This window comes from Cricetulus griseus, chromosome 2 (genome assembly GCF_003668045.3).
Source record: "Cricetulus griseus strain 17A/GY chromosome 2, alternate assembly CriGri-PICRH-1.0, whole genome shotgun sequence".
Lineage (NCBI taxonomy): Eukaryota > Metazoa > Chordata > Mammalia > Rodentia > Cricetidae > Cricetulus > Cricetulus griseus.
Window position 1 is genome coordinate 320,146,283 of NC_048595.1, and position 19,944 is coordinate 320,166,226.

General features: G+C 42.8%; 1 protein-coding gene and 1 long non-coding RNA gene across 3 annotated transcripts in view; one reads left to right on the top strand and one right to left on the bottom strand.

Moving 5' to 3' along the window:
* Window positions 1–2,168, top strand: part of LOC103163005 — a 166,898-nt gene extending 164,730 nt beyond the window's left edge. Inside the window, exon 4 of the long non-coding RNA XR_004768516.1 lies at window positions 1,915–2,168. This is a non-coding gene — a long non-coding RNA (uncharacterized LOC103163005). The remainder of the gene's footprint in view (window positions 1–1,914) is intronic.
* Window positions 1–19,944, bottom strand: part of Pik3r1 (phosphoinositide-3-kinase regulatory subunit 1) — an 82,165-nt gene that overhangs the window by 5,753 nt on the left and 56,468 nt on the right. For both annotated transcript variants that reach the window (XM_027401585.2, XM_027401584.2), the window contains exons 5-14: window positions 16,450–16,578; window positions 15,428–15,629; window positions 15,130–15,209; window positions 3,470–3,572; window positions 2,548–2,646; window positions 2,163–2,343; window positions 1,820–1,945; window positions 771–913; window positions 401–577; window positions 239–307 (exon numbers count right to left, since the gene is read on the bottom strand). In XM_027401585.2, the coding sequence (XP_027257386.1) occupies window positions 239–307; window positions 401–577; window positions 771–913; window positions 1,820–1,945; window positions 2,163–2,343; window positions 2,548–2,646; window positions 3,470–3,572; window positions 15,130–15,209; window positions 15,428–15,629; window positions 16,450–16,578 (1,309 nt within the window). The remainder of the gene's footprint in view (window positions 1–238; window positions 308–400; window positions 578–770; window positions 914–1,819; window positions 1,946–2,162; window positions 2,344–2,547; window positions 2,647–3,469; window positions 3,573–15,129; window positions 15,210–15,427; window positions 15,630–16,449; window positions 16,579–19,944) is intronic.

Sequence of the window (19,944 nt, forward strand, 5' to 3'; positions counted from 1 at the left end):
ATTTGGGGATTTTTCTGATGTTCAGGGACATCATTATGAACACATAGGGTCAATTTACACAATTGTGGGGGAAAATAAAACAACACCCCTGTCTTCCTGGGCTCAACTGTCCCTTTGTAAAACTCTGGATAATGCTACTGAGTTTCTACATTTTTGCTTGAGAGATGTCCTAAGGTCAGTGAAAAACCTGCTAGCAAAACTCCACGCTGCCTGCCACCCATCTGCGGCAGCTACTTACTCTTCAGTGTTTTCGTTTCCCAACCACTCGTTCAACTTCTTCTGCCGAACACCTTTCTGCGTCAGCCACCTGAAAGAGTTTTGCAAAAGAGGAAAAGTATTGAGGACCCCCTCTTTGGTTTTAGGCGCTGTCAGTTCTTCGGGCTCTATTTCAAACACTTACATCAAGTATTGGTCTCTTGTCTTTCTCAGCTGAATGAGGTCTGGCTTAATGCTGTTCATGCGCTTGTCAATCTCGCGGTATTCGGCTGCCTGCTTCTTCAAGTCTTCCTCTAATCTCCTCCTACTGTCAATGATCTCACTGATTCGAGACTTTAGCTTATCATAGTTATGCATAATCCTGCAGGTGGGAGAAACAAATGGCTAAGTACCTGGATCAGCCATGAAGGTCCCCAACATTTAGGAAGCTTTGTTCATTCCATTTTAAAACTGCTCAAATGACTGGAAGGGAGAGCATTACTTCGACCACCAGTCTAAAACAATTTTTGTTACTTCTGTCACAAGGGTACTGGGGATGTTTATGGCGCATCTACCTTTGAATCTCTTTCTCGTTGCCTTCACGTTTAAACTTTTCTATGTATTCTTTGCTGTACCGCTCCTGGGTCTGGCATTGTTCTTCAAATATTTTTATGGTTTCATTAAATGCTTCGATAGCTGTTCTTTTCATCTGAATCTCCTGCAACACAAGTTTCAAAAGACAATGTCATCCCTTTCAGAATACGACTTCTCACTGAGAGAGGCAAGCTAGCTAGGGATGCAATATAAATGTGCTGCTAGTTGGTACAGACATCCGTGGGCACCAAAAGCTTAGCTACAGGAGCCCTCTTAGCCACTAACAGCCAGATGCTTAAGTTCCTTACTGAAGTGATGTAATGGCCACAAGGGGCATGTGCGATTTTTCTCATCAACTCCACATCATCTCTATATTGCTTAAGCAACTGTACAAGGGGTGGAGGTTGGGGAGAAGGCTGTACTATATACCCTCAATACAGGACCAGGGCATAGGGAAAGCTGGCGTGTATTCTATTATCAGAATCGGAGAGGAATTCACAAACTCTAGCCAAAGAATATAGAAACAGACATTTCTTGTGGAGAATTTTCTGTCTACTTTTACTTTTTAAAATTATTTCTCTTACTTTTTTTTTGAGATCACATTATATTTTCTTCTTCCCTTTCCTCTCTCTAAACCCTCCCATATACTCCCCATGCTTTCTTTCAAATCCATGGCTTCTTTTTCTACGAATGGTGTGTGTGTATGTACTCTTAAATATGTAAGTACAACCTGATCCATCTTTTAAAAGGAAATTTTATTTTGTATCATCCATGTTGCTTTGCAGGGGGATAGATATGCAATTTCCATCCCAGAGCTTGGACAAACTGACATTAGCAGTTATTACTAGTATACAGCCTGGACAGAAGTCTCCAATCAGGAATGAACTGAAAGCTCACAATAACCTGCCAGTTAGAAGCAGGATTAATGAGCGATTCTTATGAGCATGGGCCACACTGGAAAGGGCTAGACACAATTCTTCTTTTGAATCTGATTTATAACATGTGTTACTCCAACATATCTGAAACTCACCTGGGAAGTACGGGTGTATTCTTCATATAATCTATCATATTCCCGACTTTTTTCTTGAAATTGAGTATTATATTCATGTAATTTTTTCCCTACAGCTTCAATATTATCTTCTTTGACAACTTGATCCTGGAAGGATATACAAGGCAGAAAAAAGAACTCAACTGATAAGGTATTCACTCAAATAACAATCCTTAATGAAACAGTCAATGTGTTATCTCATTCAGTCATTGTGAAATTCCAATCATGGTGCAATGTTTGTCAAATGCCAATTTGAAATCATTTTCTGCGTCGGGGGTGGCTTGGTCCTGTGTGACTTCAGTGGGAAGAGTTCTGAGGACATTACCTGCTGGTATTTGGACACTGGGTAGAGCAGCTTCACATCCAGCTTGGGGTTATACTGAGCTAGAGACTCATTCCGGTAGTGGTTTATTAGTTCAACCACAGAGTTGAAGGTTAATGGATCAGAGAAGCCATATTTTCCATCTCGGTGAAATATTTTGATTAATTTGTTATTTCCTCCTTTCCTGTAAATATAAAGATAATGATTATTAAAGTTTTTTGATGCAGTAGTGAGGTGCTCTTGGGGGAGAGGGATGAACAAGTATGTTTGAAAATACTCTAAAGAAACCCATTACTTTAGCTGCAGGTTTAAGGAGAAAAAATATCTAATGAAGAAATATTTTCATGACAACCCAGACATCCCAATTACAGCTGACTCCCTGGCTCACCTTAGTGTAAGAGTATAATCGCCGTGCATTTTAGTAGATGCATCTCGTACCAAAAAGGTGCCGTCAGCTGTATCTCGGAGTTTTTCATTCACTTCTTCCCTGAAATGAACACAATATAAGACCATGCTTACTTTTCAACTTTGAATGACAGACAGCACACTGACAAGACACAGACAGACACCATCTTCCCTCCTGCACTCAGGATTGCTGCACCACTGGGCCATACCCTTAGCCTTAACAGACACCATTCTTTAGGACAGTGAGCAGAAAATGAAAGAGGTTCCATATCTTTACATTCTCCTGTCCTTGTAGAGCCACATGTCAGTATTGCACATTTTCAAAGGTAACTAACAATTTCTCTTTGCTTAAACAGAAATGTTATAAATTCATCCCACTAAACATAAGTGCATGATACATACACTTATGTAAACTATTTACACTATTGGCATATGTGTACATGTACCCATTTACATAACTGGCATATCTATAATACAAAGTTGTTTTTTTTCCTTTTAAATCATTTTCTGATAAACCAACACAGAAAGTCATAATCCACAAAGAGGCTCTCCCAGCCCACTCACTAAGCACTCGAAAAGCTAAAAGGGTATGTGAAGGGAGCAATAACCCAAATCCCTAAAGTCCTGCTCACTGGAGAGAAAGCAGGCAGTGCTCTGTCACCCTGGTACGGTGCTTCCCTGACATCTCTGTCAACAGGGACACTTCCTGGGTATTTAATTTCCTGTGTCATCCAGCACCCACAGTGCTCCAGCGCTCAGTGACTTTTCTGGTCGTCTTTGGAAAAGAACCAACTATGCTTCATGCTTATGTTGGATGACATCCTAAAAATGGAATTCAGCAAGCTGGTGCTTTGTGTCCTCTTACTCAAAACCTCCCTGGTGGATGCAGAGCCCCGTGGCCTTACCTTGAGATGTCTCCCCAGTACCATTCAGCATCCTGTAAGGACATATTGTTGTTCATGCCGTTGTTGGCTACAGTAGTGGTCTTGGGTGGTTTAGGGGGCAGTGCTGCAGGCAAAGGAGGGAGAAAAAAAAGTTGTTTGTAATCCTGACTCCAAGTGCACACTTAAAATTAGGCTCGAATCTTTTCATATGAACAACTCGAATCTTTTCATATGAACAACATTTCATTACAACAACGAAGAGTAAGGGGGGGGGGAGTGGTGTAATTTTATTTTAACTAAAAATGCATGAAAATTCTATTTTCAGTTAAAAGGCAATTGAATTTACTAAGACATTTACAATGTGTGTGTGTGTGTGTCGGGAGGTGGGGGGTGGGGGGGAGGACGACACAGACAGACAGACAGACAGACAGACATAACTAGAGGTTAAGAAATAAGTGGGGCTAACTATGGGAGAAATTTTCAAAGCTAATCCAGAGTCAACATTTCTACTTCTAGATTTTAGCTGTGTTAAGTTATGTGCTCAGGCAGCTCCATCTAAAGTAACTAGAAACATCTGAGCTGCAGAAATAATAGGAGTTGGCTTCATTTCTTCTCTTCTTTAATTATGAAAGAGAAAATTTGGTGGCTCTGTCCTGCAGGAGCGCAGTAATCACATCTTTTAAGAGCTCCCATTTACAGCAGTGTGCTTTAAGAACTGGCTTTCTCTGTTACTTCTCCAGGCACAGCTCTGCCAAAGCCACTTTAGGAAACTCATCTGTGACCTAAATCTCCTTAGTCTTCATATTACTATTCTGCTGGGGGACATTGTGCTCTACATGTTAGGTCCCATCAAAACCCCTATCCCCTTCTTCAATGTCAAATCAGTATGCACATAGTGACAGAAAAAAGGTGACAAGAAGCCCTCAGCATTTCTGAATTTCTTCATTGCAGGGAAGGCTAACCCCAGAGGGAACAACCAGGATCCTAGATATTTAGCTAAATCCGAAACATTAACTTTGAAAGCACTGTGACTTCTTTAATTTACACCCCAGATGATTTCAGGTGTCTAGCAAGACTCTTACAAAGGCAAGGAAAGCCAACTTCTTTTTCCATTGTAGTATCTCAGCTTGAGAGAGCAAGCGAGTCTCCACGTCTGATTTAATTTACGAGAGTTTCAGGTCATCAGACATGAGTTTGAGTCACTGCTACATCTCACATGCTTTCTAAAACACCCGGCATTACCACAGCAAAGTACCACACTGCCAGAGTCCACAGCCAGCGGAGAAAACAGCACAAAGGACGCGTCCCCTTAATTAAAGGAACAATATACAACAATATAGCCCAACTTGCCAAGGATCACAATTAACAAAAGATGCCAGCAGCAGAAAAGTGGAATCTAGTTCCCATCCATTCAGCAAGAACCAGCATGTATCAAATACAGCCCAAGCTGCTTGCTGCTACAGTCAACAATCTGTTTAATTTTAAAGTTCTAATCAGACTAATTTTAAACCGTGAAACAAATCAGTAAAAATAGCAAGCCCAAGAGTATCTGTTACAGCGGCTTTCCAAAAAAAAAAAAAAAATTAAGTCACAAAATTAACTAGCTCTCTCCATTAATACTGCAGTATTACCTGGTGGATCCATTTCTATATAAAACATCAAGTCCATGCCACAGTTTATATCTGTCTTGGCACACTCTAAGTCCAGGTCTTCCATAGTCCAAACCGTGGTGTACATTTGTGCGAGAGTTTCCTCGGCTGTGCTCAGTTATAAGAAAAGAGTCCGGCTTTCTTTGTAATGGTGTCTTGGAATTCATTTTAAAACCTATACGGGGCTGCACTGTAACCTATTACATCACACGCCCCAGCCAATCAAGTCAGAAAAATGTCACCAGACCACTCCTGCTTCATCAGTTCTCCTGGATGCCAGCTTCACACAGCCCCAGCCTCTCTCCGAGAACCTACATGCCACACAGCTGCAATGTCTACATGCTCATCGTTTCGAAAGGTGTTTAATTTGCCTGCTCTCTTCCAGCAGTGAGTTCTTTAATTCCCTTTTTATTACTCCCTGCAGCATGGTACATTCCGCTGTTGGCAGACTGACAAATGGCTGATAAACTGCAGCTTCTAGCTCCGTCCTTAGTGCATATGGGCTTAGAGATAGCCTGGCTTTTCAGTGGCCTAAAAATCTTACAAAGGCATCAAACTACTACTCTTAAGCTCTATTTTATAGTTCTTAAATATCGGCCATATGTGTGAGAAGCAGAAAGGATCAAGCTCTCTGGATACTTAATACAGTCTTCCATAATTCTTAAACATAGTCATAAATGCACCTCATTAAAAAGGGAAGCTAAAAGAGTCCTTAGACAAAATGCCTGTACTAGAATATCCCAAGGTCAAAATAAGACTTTACAGAATAAATATGAAAACTCAGCACAGGAATGAAGATGCCTATTATTTGCAGAAACAATAATGGTCAACACTGGTGAGTTTCAATGTTTCTACCTAACAACACTGGACAACAAGATGCTTCTGCCAAAATAAGAGGCCATATATCAGAACACAGAGTTCAGGTGCTCTCTGCCAGTATCTCACTCAGAAACCCATCTCACTGCTAGCTGCTTTAAAGAAGGTGATGTAATCTCTCTCTCTCTCTCTCTCTCTCTCTCTCTCTCTCTCTCTCTCTCTCTCTGCCCTCCCCCATTCTTTCTTTCAGCTCAGTGCCTTACTCGGGGGACAATATTCCTTCTTAGCAGTGTTCAATATAAAGAAATCAATTTCCCTACAAATCTAATGATTTATTTTGGTTCTTTAAATCATTTTGTATGTAATTCTGTCACCACAACTGGAGCTTGAGGTCCACTGCCACTGTGAGCTAGAAGCTCCCGATTACGGAGGGGTACTGCTCCAGTGTAAATGTGGTTTCATTTTAAAAACTAGAGTGGGCTTTGTGGCTGTGGATGTTATGCATCCATGTGAAGATTTATGGAACACGGAAGCCCTGTTAGATTTCTATCACATTTGGAATCACATAGCATTAGAAATAGAGCAAGGCATTCTGTTCCCTGGCTGCTGTCCATTAGAGTCCCCTCTCTAGGGCATTTCTGCATTATTGGAGACAGTTAGACTCAACCCTATCTCTTCCAGTTCACGCTTCTCTATTTGCCTATAGGTTTAAATAAATCTAAACTAAAATTTAAATCTAAACTAAAATTCAAATAAAAATGGTAAAAGTGGTGATGAAGTATGTCCTTAGATAAGTTTTTTTTTTTTTTTTTAAAAATGGTTAAATAAAAATGTTGAGTCTTCTCCCCAAAGTAAAAGAGATAAGTCCCCTTGGCAGTATAATCCACCGGTCAGCCCAAAGGGCCAGTGTGCAGCACTCCTACAGGCAGCCTAGCTGCAGACTTCTGTTGCCATGTGGCAAGGGGACCCAAGGGGCAGGTCAGAGAGACAGGTGATTTTCCATGTTCTCTGCAAGTTCTGGCTTGGTCCCAACTTCCTGACCCTTACTTTCTAAACTCCAAACCCAAACCCCATCTCTTCCCCACAGTGCCCCCCTCCCCCAGGACAGAAGGGAGTGTCTCCCCTAATCGCCCATCTGTTCTCCCCAGGCAGCGCGCGCGTACACAACACACACACACACACACACACACACACACACACACACACACACACACACACACACACACACACACACACACACACACACACACACACACACACACACGCCAAACTAGAGAGGACAGGCTTGCAGATAAAGAGCCCGGTGCACAGAAGTGCATAAATGAAAAGCGACTTACTTTGCAGGTTATGCATTTCAGCGGTTTCGCTTTGAACTGCCAGTATCCCACCGAGAAAAAAAAAAAAAAAAAAAAAAGCCAAAGAAGCTGTTCTTCCACCAAGTGGGACCAACCCCCAGGCTCCCCCGCCCGCCCGGTACCGGCAGTAGCGAGCCTAGCTGGAGAGCGCGCGAGGCGGGGGCGCGCTGACTCTCAGCCAGGCCGCCGGCTCCCCCAGGCTAGTCTGCAGCCGGTCCCTCCGCCCCGCGCCCCGCCCAGGCAGCACGTCCCCAGCTCAGCGAGCAGAGCCCCCCTGGGTCGCGCTACTGCTCCGGGGAAGAAAGGAGCCCCGGCGGGCGTTCGCACGTCTCTCTCAGATAAAGATCGCGGCTTCATGATTAACTTGGGCAGGTTCAAATATTTGCTGAGCTAGGGATTTGGGGAGGGGGAGGGGCACCCAAGTCAAAGTCAAAGTTGTCATCAGGCTGACAAGTGGCCGAGGCAAGACTAACTTGCTCGTTTTCGCCCTAGAAATGAGAAGGGCATTCATTGTAAGGGGGTGCTGAAAATAATCCTCCTGGTGGCCATGGTGCCTGTATGCCCTGGCAACCTCCGCTCCGGGGGCTCAAGTGGCCCGCAGTGAAGCGGCACAGGAAATGGCCCAGCTAGTTCAGCAAAAAATAGAATCAAAGCCGCGTTTGTGAAGGCCTGAACCTCTCGGAACAGTCCAGAACAGGGTGCCTCACTCTCGTGTCCACCTCCTCCCACACATTGGCACAGTTGGCCCCGCAGGTGTAACAGGAAAGCCCTTCACAGAGAGCTTCGCACACCGGCTGGCCGCCCCATGCAAGCCCAGATTTTCAAGAGGTTAACTTCAGCTCACCTTCAAGGTCCTAGGACTTTCTAATCAGACTTTCTAAGAGGTGTGTCTGCACTGGGTTAACTGCCGACTAGGCGTGGCAAAAGACAGGACAGAGAAGGACATACCTCCCTTCCAGCCCTTTATTTGAGAAAGTTACAACTAACTAGGTTTAGGATTGTTGGCTGGCCAGAAAAAAACTCAAGACTTTTCCTAGGAAAGTTCCCATCGCATCCACACAGAAGTTCCCACTTTAACCTTTTGAACATAACTAAACGTCACAAAAGTCCCCAAATCTCAAAACATAACAACAATTTAGATATGACCTCAGGCAAATTCCTTCATGCTATAGGGGAGAAAGAAAAAAAAAAAAAAAAAGAACTCATCCTTCAGATGTTTGGTCCTAAACTCCATCGTCTGCTCTTAGCTTTCCTTGGTCATGGAAAGTAAAAACAGATAAGAAATGGAATTTACTTTCTAATTTTAGGTTACCAAAAAAAAAAAATGCATAGTATAACAAAACTCTGGCTTTTTTGTTTTCTCCTTTTAGCTTAAGAAAAATAAATTTGTTTTCTATTTCTATGATCGCCCTGCTCTAAAAAAGAGCTGGGAGAAAGAGACACAGTGGCTTCTTAAGCATACCTGGATCTACCTTAGAACCTCCTAGAGATTACAATGTAAATCTGATGGTCTCAGAACAAAAGTATCTGCAGTAAAGTGGTATACCCTAGAATAGTCTTCATGTAGTCATGAACACCTTGTTTCAAACAATTTCCTCAACATGTACAATATGTACCATGGAGGCTCTATAATGTGACTGCAGTGTGAGAATAATCTTTCCCCACTGATAAGATTCATGCTTTATTAGCTTAAGGAGGGAGCCCTCTGCTGGCAGAACTCAGTATAGTACTCCTCCTTAAGAGAAAACCATCAACTTTCCCTTTCACCTTTTCTAGATCCAAGATGCCCCACAAATTAATAAACATACTTAATGTGCTGCGGAATATACAACTCACTGGTAAACCAAAAGTATAAATGTCACAATACCTAGGAAATAATTTCCATTTGGCTGTTAAACCCCTTTAAGACAACCTGTGCTCTGTCCATGCCCCATTTTCCTGGGACTGCTGAGACCCAGCACACAGGAAACCTTACCAGCAAAAGTGAAGGTTCACTTCACCTTCGGAGGTTTCAAGCTAGTGTGCATCCTTTTCCTCGGGGGTTTGTACAACTCATTTCAGAGGCAAAGGCAGCCCATGATTCTACTCTTCAGCAGATTTCACCAGGTCAGGATACTTTCTCATGATCATTAATATGTGTTTGAAAGTTCTGTGACATGGTTTCTGTCTTGACTAAGTCCTCTCTGGCATCGAGTGAGCCATAGCCTGAGACATGGAAAGGTTCTCAGGGGCTTTTGTGCGCCGATGTTAATGAGCAAAAAAATCAAAAAAAAAAAAAAAAGGAGGCAGCAGAAAAAGACCGAATGAATCAAAATCATCTAGGGTAAAAGGAACATGTTCCTCCATGATTTTAATGTCGCACATCCAGTATGAGGCAAACCTATAACTCCAGGGATTTCAAAGAACCCACACTAAGGAAGACTATGCCTTTCAGTTAATAAACAAACCCAGGTTTACATATGCAGAAAGCAAGACAGGCAAGGCACACCCACTGTCTAGCAGAGAGGGGAAGTCTTTCCCCTGTGATTACCAACACCCTCCCTTGCTCCCCCCACCATCCTGTCCCTAGAGACAGAGAAGGCTGTGCCATGAAAACAAAAATAAAACCATCCCCCAGCACATGCACAGGGCTCACAATGCTATTGTAGATCTTGAGCAAAGCTGGCTAGGTTTAATAAGGGGGAGCTGGGCTCTCCCCTGTTCACCTCTACCCCTCCCTCAGGATATTCGTCTTTCTCAGAGTTTCATTCCTTACCTGTGAAACAACTCATGTCAGACTAAATTTTAAACCCAACGGGAGAGAAAACAAACGAGGGAATCGAAAACTCTGAAAGTTATTTCCCTCTGTCTTAGCATTTGCTTACATCTTAGCTAAAACCCAGTCCAGAGCATTTAAAACAAGATGCATGAATTAAGCTCTTCAGGAGGGATGTTTTGCAATGCACCCATGGTTAAAAATTAACCTTGACAGGTGTAGGAGGACGGGAGGAGAAAGAGTCACTTGTTGCCTCCTCCAGGCTTGAGGGTGCAATGTTAGACTCCAATTATGCTACATTAGTGTTTCTGAATACATCCATGAAATCCAAAACATGGGTGGTATTCAGAGGTACCCTGTGTTCACTGGACCTGTTCCTACTGTGGTTGCCCCATTGAGATCATGTAAGCTCCCCATTTCTGAGTAGTGTGAGGAGTTCCAGAAAGCCTGAAACTCAGCTTTAAAGACATGGAGGACTTCTTGTAACAGAGGGAATGGTACACTAACAACAGAGCTCAGAAAATATACTGTCCGAATCACCTGTCCACATCTGTGCCTCCTTCCAGAAAAGCAAGGAATTTGCAAAGGCCTCAAAGGCCTGCTGGATGCACAAAGTGAGCTGATTTCTAAAATTTCTTTGAAAACCACAGTTAAAAGAGACATATATGGTCCCCCGGAGAAGGGGAAAGGGACAAGATCTCCTGAGCAAATTGGGAGCATGGGGGGAGGGGAGAGGGAGCTAGGAGAATGAGAAGGGGAGGAGAGGAGGGGGAGAGGACATAGGGAGCAGGAAGGTTGTGTAGGAGGAAGAATAGAGGGGAGCAAAATAAGAGATACCATCAGAGAGGGAGCCAGTATAAGTTTAAAGAGAAATCAGGCACTAGGGAAATGTCCAGTGATCTACATGATGACACCAACTAACTAAGCAACAGAGGAGAGGCTACCTTAAATGCCCTCCCCTGATAACGAGATTGACTACTAACTTATATACCATCCTGGAGCCTTCATCCAGCAGCTGATGGAAGTAAAAGCAGATAACCACAACTAAAAACTGAACTGGAACCAGTTGCAGAGGAGGAGGAGTGATGAGCAAAGCAGTCAAGACCATGCTGGTGAAACCCACAGAAACAGCTGACCTGAACAAGAGAGAGCTCTTGGCCTCCGGACTGATCACTGGGAAACCAGCATGGAACTGATTCAGACCCCATAAAAGTGAGTGTCAGTGAGGAGGCCTTGGAAATATATGGGGCCTCTTGCACTTATCCCTATCATAGGAATGGACTTTGGGATCCCATTTCACATAGAGGGATATGCCCTCAGCCTAGACACATGGGGGGGGGGGGATATGACAAACTCTGAAGCCCCCCCCCCAATGGAAGGCTTCACTCTGCCTGGGGAGCAGAAATGGTATTGGATAGGTAGGGTGTTAGTGGAGGGGAGGGAGGGAGCTGGGAGTAACATGTAAAACAATCTTGTCTCTAATTTAAATTTTAAAAATTAAATTAAAAAAAGAAAACCGCAGTTTTTTTTATCAGTTATGTGTGTTTTGGGAGTATTATTAGATCTGTAACTGGAATGGATCAAAATAAGAAATAGCTTTGGTCTTTACCTTTTAGAAATGTAGCCAAACCAAGTAAACTAACAGTTTTGAAACAAACAAACAAAAAAAAACCCACAGGACAGTTAAAGAATAGAGAACAAGGGCTGAAGACTACACACACACACAGTGAATGGGCCATTTTAACCTGCACAGAAAGCACACTGGGATCTGCTGGGACACAGATGAAGTGGATGACACAGGGGACACTGTGGACAGTTATACATTTTGTGTACTGTGCAAAGACACGTTGGCTAGGTGTCAGGGGGAGTGGCACTGACATCCTAGCCACTACACCCACCAAGCCACACAGCTTATTTATGTCAGCTTATTTAATCCTAACAACCCTGGGAAAGCAACCCATTCTTCTTTCCACTGTACATCTGATGGAACCTTGTCTCCAGAGCTACCCATATTGCACTATGGCCCTTTGTCCTATGTTGTCCATAGGATCTTATTTCCCTCATTGTTAGTTTATTACATTCTGGAAACTTCAGAAGGCTTTTTGACTGGACACTGAAAACAGCCCTGTGGTTCCCGATGGTTCCAACAACTTAGGCATACAAAGATGGCAGACAGGACAGGCTGGACCCAAAGGTAGCTCCTGGGCATATCCAGCTGTGGCACACACTGACTGGGTAGCATAGAGTGAGCCTCTCCTCTCTGTTTCTTTGGGGTCCCAGTAGTGTCTTATAACCCTGTCACTTAAAAGTGTAGCCTTGTGTCAATGCCTGATGGGCCAGGTTGGAGAAACACATTCTAAGAGATCACAGTGTACTAATGTCCTAGAGTGAGTGTATACAACCTAAAGAGCACAGCCTGCAACAACTTTGGTTAGCTGGTTTGTTGTCCATCTGCAAATCAAAATGCTATTTTCCTTTTCTCCAGTTAAAATTGGACCTGTGTTTCAAGGCCCCTTTCAGGGTATAGTCTTTCTTTAACTTATCTACTTTAAAGTATCTACTCAATTACTCTAAAAAGTCATCAGCTGCACCTCTGAAGCTCTGTCTTAGAAGTGCACTCCCAGCTACACTTTAGACTGCTGTGTTTTCAACAGGCCTTATTTAAGCTGACATTTTGCCTTAGGCATCAGCCTTATCATTCTAACTACTACCTGGTAAAACCCAGAGAGGATGTCTACCTGCCCCACAACAAACACTTCCTTGTAGTCCCCATTTAAGGACCCTTGAAAGACTCCTCTCTGTTCAGAGTATCTATACTTGACTGATTTATGAGGAGGACTGGAGGTGAGCTTCCAAAGACCTTGGAGCCTCTTGCATTCTGGGCCAGTGGGGTAGGCCTCTGTGAAGGCAGTGGATTCCCACTGGGTTGAAGAGGTCATTTCTTTTTCCTGGGATGCTCTGCCAGTCACTGCGCTGGAGCCCAAAGGTGTCCAGGATGAAGGCACCTTCCCTACCCTCTTGTAGGTGGAGAGTGAAGTGAGACACTCTGAAGCATCCATTTAATCCCAAGGGTTCTAGACAATGCTCAGGGTGGTTGAGAAGTACCACATGAAGTGAAAGTGGCTCAGATAGGGCTCAAGAATGACTTGGGTTTAATTCTCTTTCTTTCTTTTTTTTTCTGAGTCTGCACAAATACTGGGACAATCCAGTATGTCTGATCTTTGTCATCCTCAGAAGCTGAACTGATGGAACTAATCCTCCTTTGAAATTAGTATACTAATTTCTGGGGGTGGTAGGGGTAGCGGGGAGACTGTAGTACTCTTCTGTGTATCAGGCCACATTATAAGAGTGATTAATGAAGATACATGCTTATTATAAGTTAGTCTTATAAAAGACACTTAATCCATTTATATTAAACTCCAGAGGTCACAACCTTCTTCCAACCAGACAAATAAGCAAGCCCTTAGTGATCAATTCATTTGTAAAAGTCCCATCTGGCTTTGAGCTTCTATGTCACCTGCCTGATGAGGGCAGGGAGTATTACTGAGAAGCCCAGGATGACTAACTTCTCAGCTCCCCTCATCCCTACCCCAAGCCCTTCAGGGCAAACAAAGCTCAGCTGCACCTCCTCTCCGGGTGCATCTCTATGCCAGTCAGGAGGAAATGAACAGTTGCAGCTCAGTGCCTCGGCTGCAGCCTGCCTATTCTTGGTGTACCTCTTCCTTCCTAGCCTGTGTGGTTAGTCTCAGAGTAGACAGTCTCTATGGCGCACAGCAACTTCCAAGTCCCACTCTCATTCCTCCCTGTTAGGGCCAAAGGCAGCTCCTGAATCCATTATCCAGCATCATGTGGGGCAAAACCCCCTAGGCTACACTTACAGATAGCTTCCCCAGTGCACTCTGGTTTTGCTCCAGGCATCCCTGTTAAATCCTATTTGTTGTGCTTTGGAACCTCTGGAATATGCCATGCTTGCCTCCTCTATGATCACTCTCACCCTAGGTACAGCATTTTGGGGCCAGTCCCACAGAAGCTCTTCCTAAGTTGTGCATCTTAAGCGCTCAGCTATATTCATCCAATCACTTCAGGATGGGGTTTGAGCCCAAGCCCTTGACTCTCTCAGTCTGCTGCATCCAGATGCAAAGAAGCACAACTGGCCATGCACTGAAGACAGAAAAGCACAACCTGTTGCTCTGTCCCAGTCCTCGTGAGTTACCCATTACAGATAGTAGAAGCAGGGTGCTTCGGTTTAAAAGCCTGGGCAGAAATGAAGAATGCAAGCACAACTTCCTCCTGGCCCTGCAACTACACTTCACCTACTAAGGGCTGATTGGTAATCTAACTGACAAGCCCTGTGAGCTAACTGCTACTAGATCACAGATACTTTAGGCTCTCTAGATGAAAAGCTGCCATTCTAGGTGAGCCTACACTCCCTACCCTGTTAAATGGCTAGAAGACCACCTGCTTCCAAAGAGGCACATGGCTTGCTCTAGCTGCAGTAAACACTATTTCACATTGCCCGTGTTATTGAAAGTGTTTGTTTTGACAGACATTTCTCGGCATAGTCACTTCCAAAATACACACTCCAGAATACTTTAATTTATATAGTAATTATAAATCACCCCACTTTTTAAGTATTAGAAAAACCAAAAAAAAAAAAAATGTCAACAGCTAAAACAAACTCCATAAATTTATTCAGTAGCCTAAGAGGTGTCTGGCCTAGGGAGCTCTCCCAATGCTCATCTAAAACAAAAATGTAGACACAGGAAGGAGACATGAGGTCCAGTCCAACCTCTGCTACAAAGTGAGTTCAAGGCCAGCCTGGACTACATGGTAACACCTTATGTTGAGCTAGTAAAAAACGTTTAAAAAAAATAAGGCTAAAACCAAGATAGTTCAAATTCTGCAAGAGCTGACACCTGGCTGTACCACATAGACCACCACTGTTATTTTTCTGTGAACCATAAATTAACATATTACTATGGGTTACAATTGTGCCCTAAACTTGCATTGATTCAGAGGAGACTTGTATTTTTTTTAAACTTGTAGAAGTACAAAGCAAAGGCCCAACAGCTGAGTGAGCATCAGCTGTTGCAAAGCCTTACTTACCTGGTGCTGGCTGTCGCTCATTCCATTCAGTTGAGATTAAAATCTCTATCACTTTTATGAGGTGTTCAGTATTATCAGAGCTGCAACAAAGAGGGTTTTGTGAGAACCATCATTTCTGAAGACAATACTATCTCCATTCACCATCCTACTGATGTATATAAAGCAAGTTCATTGTGTAAAAAGCAGTGTGCATCTGTGACCCAGTATCTTTAGATACCCTCCAATAACCATTAGGGCCACCCGACACTCCCCAACCCCCACTATACCCCCAAGATGCTTCTTCTCATCTTTCACCTACCTGGCTGCTGGGAATCTAAAAAGCACAGGGCTGAAAATCTCAGAGAGTACTCTTGAATTCAAAAGATTTTTGCTGGAGGCTTGAGAGAGCTTGAAGAAATGTTTAAGCAAATACTGAAGCGTAAGCCAATACTGATGAGGTATATTAGGTGACCTAATGAGCTTCTTCAATAGCTGGATATAGTCTTCAGGGCTTTGTACTTCTACAAGTTACAGAAAAAAAAATACAGGAAACAGAGTAAGGCTATGTAGGGTGCCAACGAACCAATGCTTGAACCATTTCTTCTCACTGCTTTAGCTACCAAAGGAGGCCCATAGAGAAATCTTCCAGAGTGGTACCTAAGAAGACATTTGTCCTTCTTATTAAGAAATGCATTGTGAGAAAGTAAAGATCTCCAGTCAAATGAAATACAAGAAACTCTTCTTGTAAAAAAAAAAGAAAGAAAAAAAAAAAAGAAAACCACAAAATGTTCAGGGTGTGCTCTCAGAAGCCTGGCCTCCATCAAGCAGCACTGAGCTTGATTGGCTACTTCCTCAGAGCATCAGATAAGTATCACAGGTTAAACTTTGAAGGTCACGAACCACAATTTCCTGTCCCCAAAGTTCTGAAAGGAGCCTGGGCTCCTGATGCTGAGGGCTCCACCCTCGATACATTTTGTTCTGGGTGTTCAGGGAAGAGGGCAAGAATATTCCTTGCCATGCTTTCTTGTTCTGGGTCTTTGAATCTAAGGCTAGGACTTGGATAATCAAGACCTTCACAACTGCAGTGATCTTTGCAGATAGTGATCAGAAGTTAATTAGTGTAACACAGGGGCAGGTTTCTAAACAAATGAGGATCTGAGTCTCCTCTACCAGATGCTCAGATGCTATGTGGTCCAGGAGGAACCTGGGGTGGTGGCGAGGCACTGGAGGGCAGCTCAGAATTTTATCAATGCCTTCTGCTTTACACAGCACATCATAGAGTGGCAAGCATGTCTACATCTCAGTTATCTGTTCAGAGAGATCTGGAAAGAGAAAACCAACCTTGGGCTAAAGACATTTCATTGTAAACAGCTCCTGGAATGACGGGATTTGGTAAGTCCAAGAGATAGCGTTTGAAAGCATCTGCTAAAACTTGTACATCAATCATTTCCAAGTCCACTGAGGCGGCATCTAGGAGAGAAATAATTTCAGAAATATTTCAGTATTCATGCTTCTGCTGGGCCAATTTTCCAAAGATGGGACTTAAATAAGACCCAGGGAAGGAAATAATGTGGGGGGAAACAAGCCATGGCACAGTGATGACTGTTTTTCACAGGGCTGGCTCCTGACTTTTGGACAGACAGCTTTTCTTTGTGTAGTTCTGTCTCACTCACTGTAAGCATTCAGCATGCCTGGCCTTTAGCTATTATGCTAGTACCACCTTCCTTAGGGCAAGGAAAAATAATGCCACTGTTATAAGTTAGTACCCTCCTCAGTGCTTGTGTTGAAACTCAAAGGCCCAGTGCTCCATCACTGTTTGGAGATGGGTCCTGAAACAGGTGATAAGATTAAACAAGGTTGAGTGGACCCTAAGACAGACCTAACTAGCATCATTATGAGAAAAGACAAAGTCACAGAGACACCAGGAATCCATGAACAAAGGAAAGGCTATATGAAGGCAGCCCTTGGAGAGTCAAGAAAGAGGCCTCGAAGAAAGCAGACAGTTATACTTGGCTGTGTGAGAAATAATTTTATTCAGTTTTTGGGAATGGTTCTGCCCTGACTGAGAAGGGTCTGACACATATATATATATGTGTATGCATGTGTATATACATATACACGTATGCACACACACACACACACACACACACACACACACACACACACACACACAGAGTCAATGTTTCCTTGTACCACAACAGGAAGATGAGAAACAAAAATTACCATTTTTTTTTCTCAAATCTGAACTGATAAATGCTACATAAAATTCAGCCTTAACAGAATGCTCAACTAAACATCAAGATACTCTGGCATTTTAACAATCCATTTCAAGATCACCCATAGAATAATGTGAACAGTTCCAGAAAGCTTCTCCTGATGCTGTTATTATCTAACCTGTGAGCATCCAACCAGCTCAGAACAAAGAGAAGAACGAATTCTCCGATAAATCCATCAGCTAGAAAGGAAGGAAGCCAAGCCATCCAGTAAAGGCCAAACATCAATCCAATGCACTTTTCTGCACACGTCATATGTATGTAGTCCAGTCCTTGGGATGGGGAGGAAATGAGGTCCAATAGAAAGCAGGGGCACCAAGAGCAAGAAAGACTGAGGACATCCATAAAAGAGAGGCATTTAGCAATCGAAAGGAACATGAGAGTTATTTGGGAAGCGTTGTGCTTAAAAGGTGGGCTGACATTATACTTTTTTTTTTTTTTACTGTCTTCAGTTATGGCACTGAGGGTTATGCTGCAAAAGAGATATAAGGAGCAAGATAATATAAAGAAGTTATGTAACTCAGTGTGTGGCTGGGTTGGCCAGTATCCAGGAGAAATACCAGAGTCACATTAAGAGGGTTCTACAGGAGGTGAGCACTAGCCCTGAAAGATGATTGTGTGAAAAAAAGAAAAGAAAAAGCAGGGCTCCATAACTCCCCCCATACCCCAGTCAATTAAGACAAAACAAAAACTTTGCCTATTCATGATCTCTTTGTTTCTAATAAATTTTTATATGACCTGAAATATATAGATATGAAAAATAGGCACACAAAGCAAATACTCACTGAAATCATAAAGCAGTTTACTTTAAAGATATTCTTAAGAACACATATAATTTTACCACTGATTAAAGGTGAAGGTTAATTTGCATACTAATGAGAGATTTCCTTGTTTATGCTTATACAGAATTAAATCTGAGCTTAGTATTTGATACTGTAATATACAGAGCACCTTCAGTGCTTTTCAGAGGTAATTAATATTTTTATTTAAAGATTGTGAATAGGGGCATGCAGCTTTGCATAAATACATGATACAAAATTGCAGCATTAAATCAAGCCCATTCCAAAACTTTTCTGGAAATTCTGTTTTAACCCCAAATCAAACTTTAACTTTAAAAGACAAAAAAGAAAAAAAAAAGAAAAAAAGAAAAGAAAAGAAAAGAGAAGAAACTCAAATCACAAACTCAAACAACAGTTTTCACAATCAAACATTTTTATACAATCTAACCCAAAGACATGCTAATATGTGTGTGTGTGTATATATATATATATATATATATATGTGTGTGTGTGTGTGTGTGTGTAAATGTATACAAATATCCTAAAGATACACATGCTGAGGAGGGATGATAGGAAATTTCATGTCAAAGTCTTCCATAAGTCAGTCGGTCATAATGTTTCTATAGAGCAGGAAACTTTGTATGTATATAAAACCACTACAATTCATACCACATAATGGTGCAGAACATGAACTGAGGTGTGTGTGGCCTGATGGCCTGGGCATACACAGTGCAAAGTGTGAAGATTTTATGTTCAGAACTAAAGATACAGTCAAAGTGAAGGATGGCATGTGAGTAAATGCTGCCAAAAATGGGCCGTTGCATAAAGGATCTAGCCTGAAACTAAGTAATTATTAGTGAAATTATATAGTGTCATTTAAGATGCACAGGAATCACTACCAAACTCCAAAGAGTATTCAAAGTTTCTGGTCCCTCTAGAAACTGTTCTTGTGAGCCTCATTTCATGTCTCTGCTTTAGAAATCAGTATCGCCAAATTTCTCATCCTGAAAAAAACCTAGTCTACACCATTTGTCGAGGTATGCAGACTTCAAGCTGCTCAAGTCACCTGTCTTTCTTGGGCTTGACCCCTTGGTGCTCCTGCAGGGCCAATGAGCCATCCTTTCACCAGGAGACTTAGTAAGCAGTCTGGCACTTGTGTTTCTCACATCACATTTAGGAGCCTCAGGGACAGAGTGTGCCTCTCCCCTGCTCTTCCCACCTTCCTGAGCAGCCACCGCAAGAAGTTTGGCAAGTATTAAGGTCTGGAGCCCTGAAGCTGGTACTCATTCCAGAGACCTTCTTAAGAACCCAGGAGTGTAGCTCACCCAGTCTTTACAGGGTTTGAATGATATTATATCATGCAGGTATTGGGATAAACTCACCATGTGTCAAAGTCCACAAGAGTTGATGATGAGGTATACTTGGTTTTATTATTTTTTGTGATGGGACTTCCCATGTGCCCCGGGGTTTCTGACTGTGCAATACAAGATTCCTCTTCTGTATTAACGCCACCCTAGCAGCTCCTAGCTACCCACAGCTGTCTTTAGTGAAAAGAGGTGGTGTTCTTTTCATTTCACTTTTCACCACACCACCAATGGGTAACCAGTTCCTTCAATACTTCACTACACCAGCTCCCTGGGAAGCCCCACCCTCAGCCCCCAGCCAGCCACCAGTTGATCTCTATCTGGTGTAGTGGTTCCTAGGGCGTGGGGGTAGAGTAGGATGCAACTGGCACTATTTGGAGAGATTCTAGACTGTCGTGACTCGGGGGTGGATACTACTGG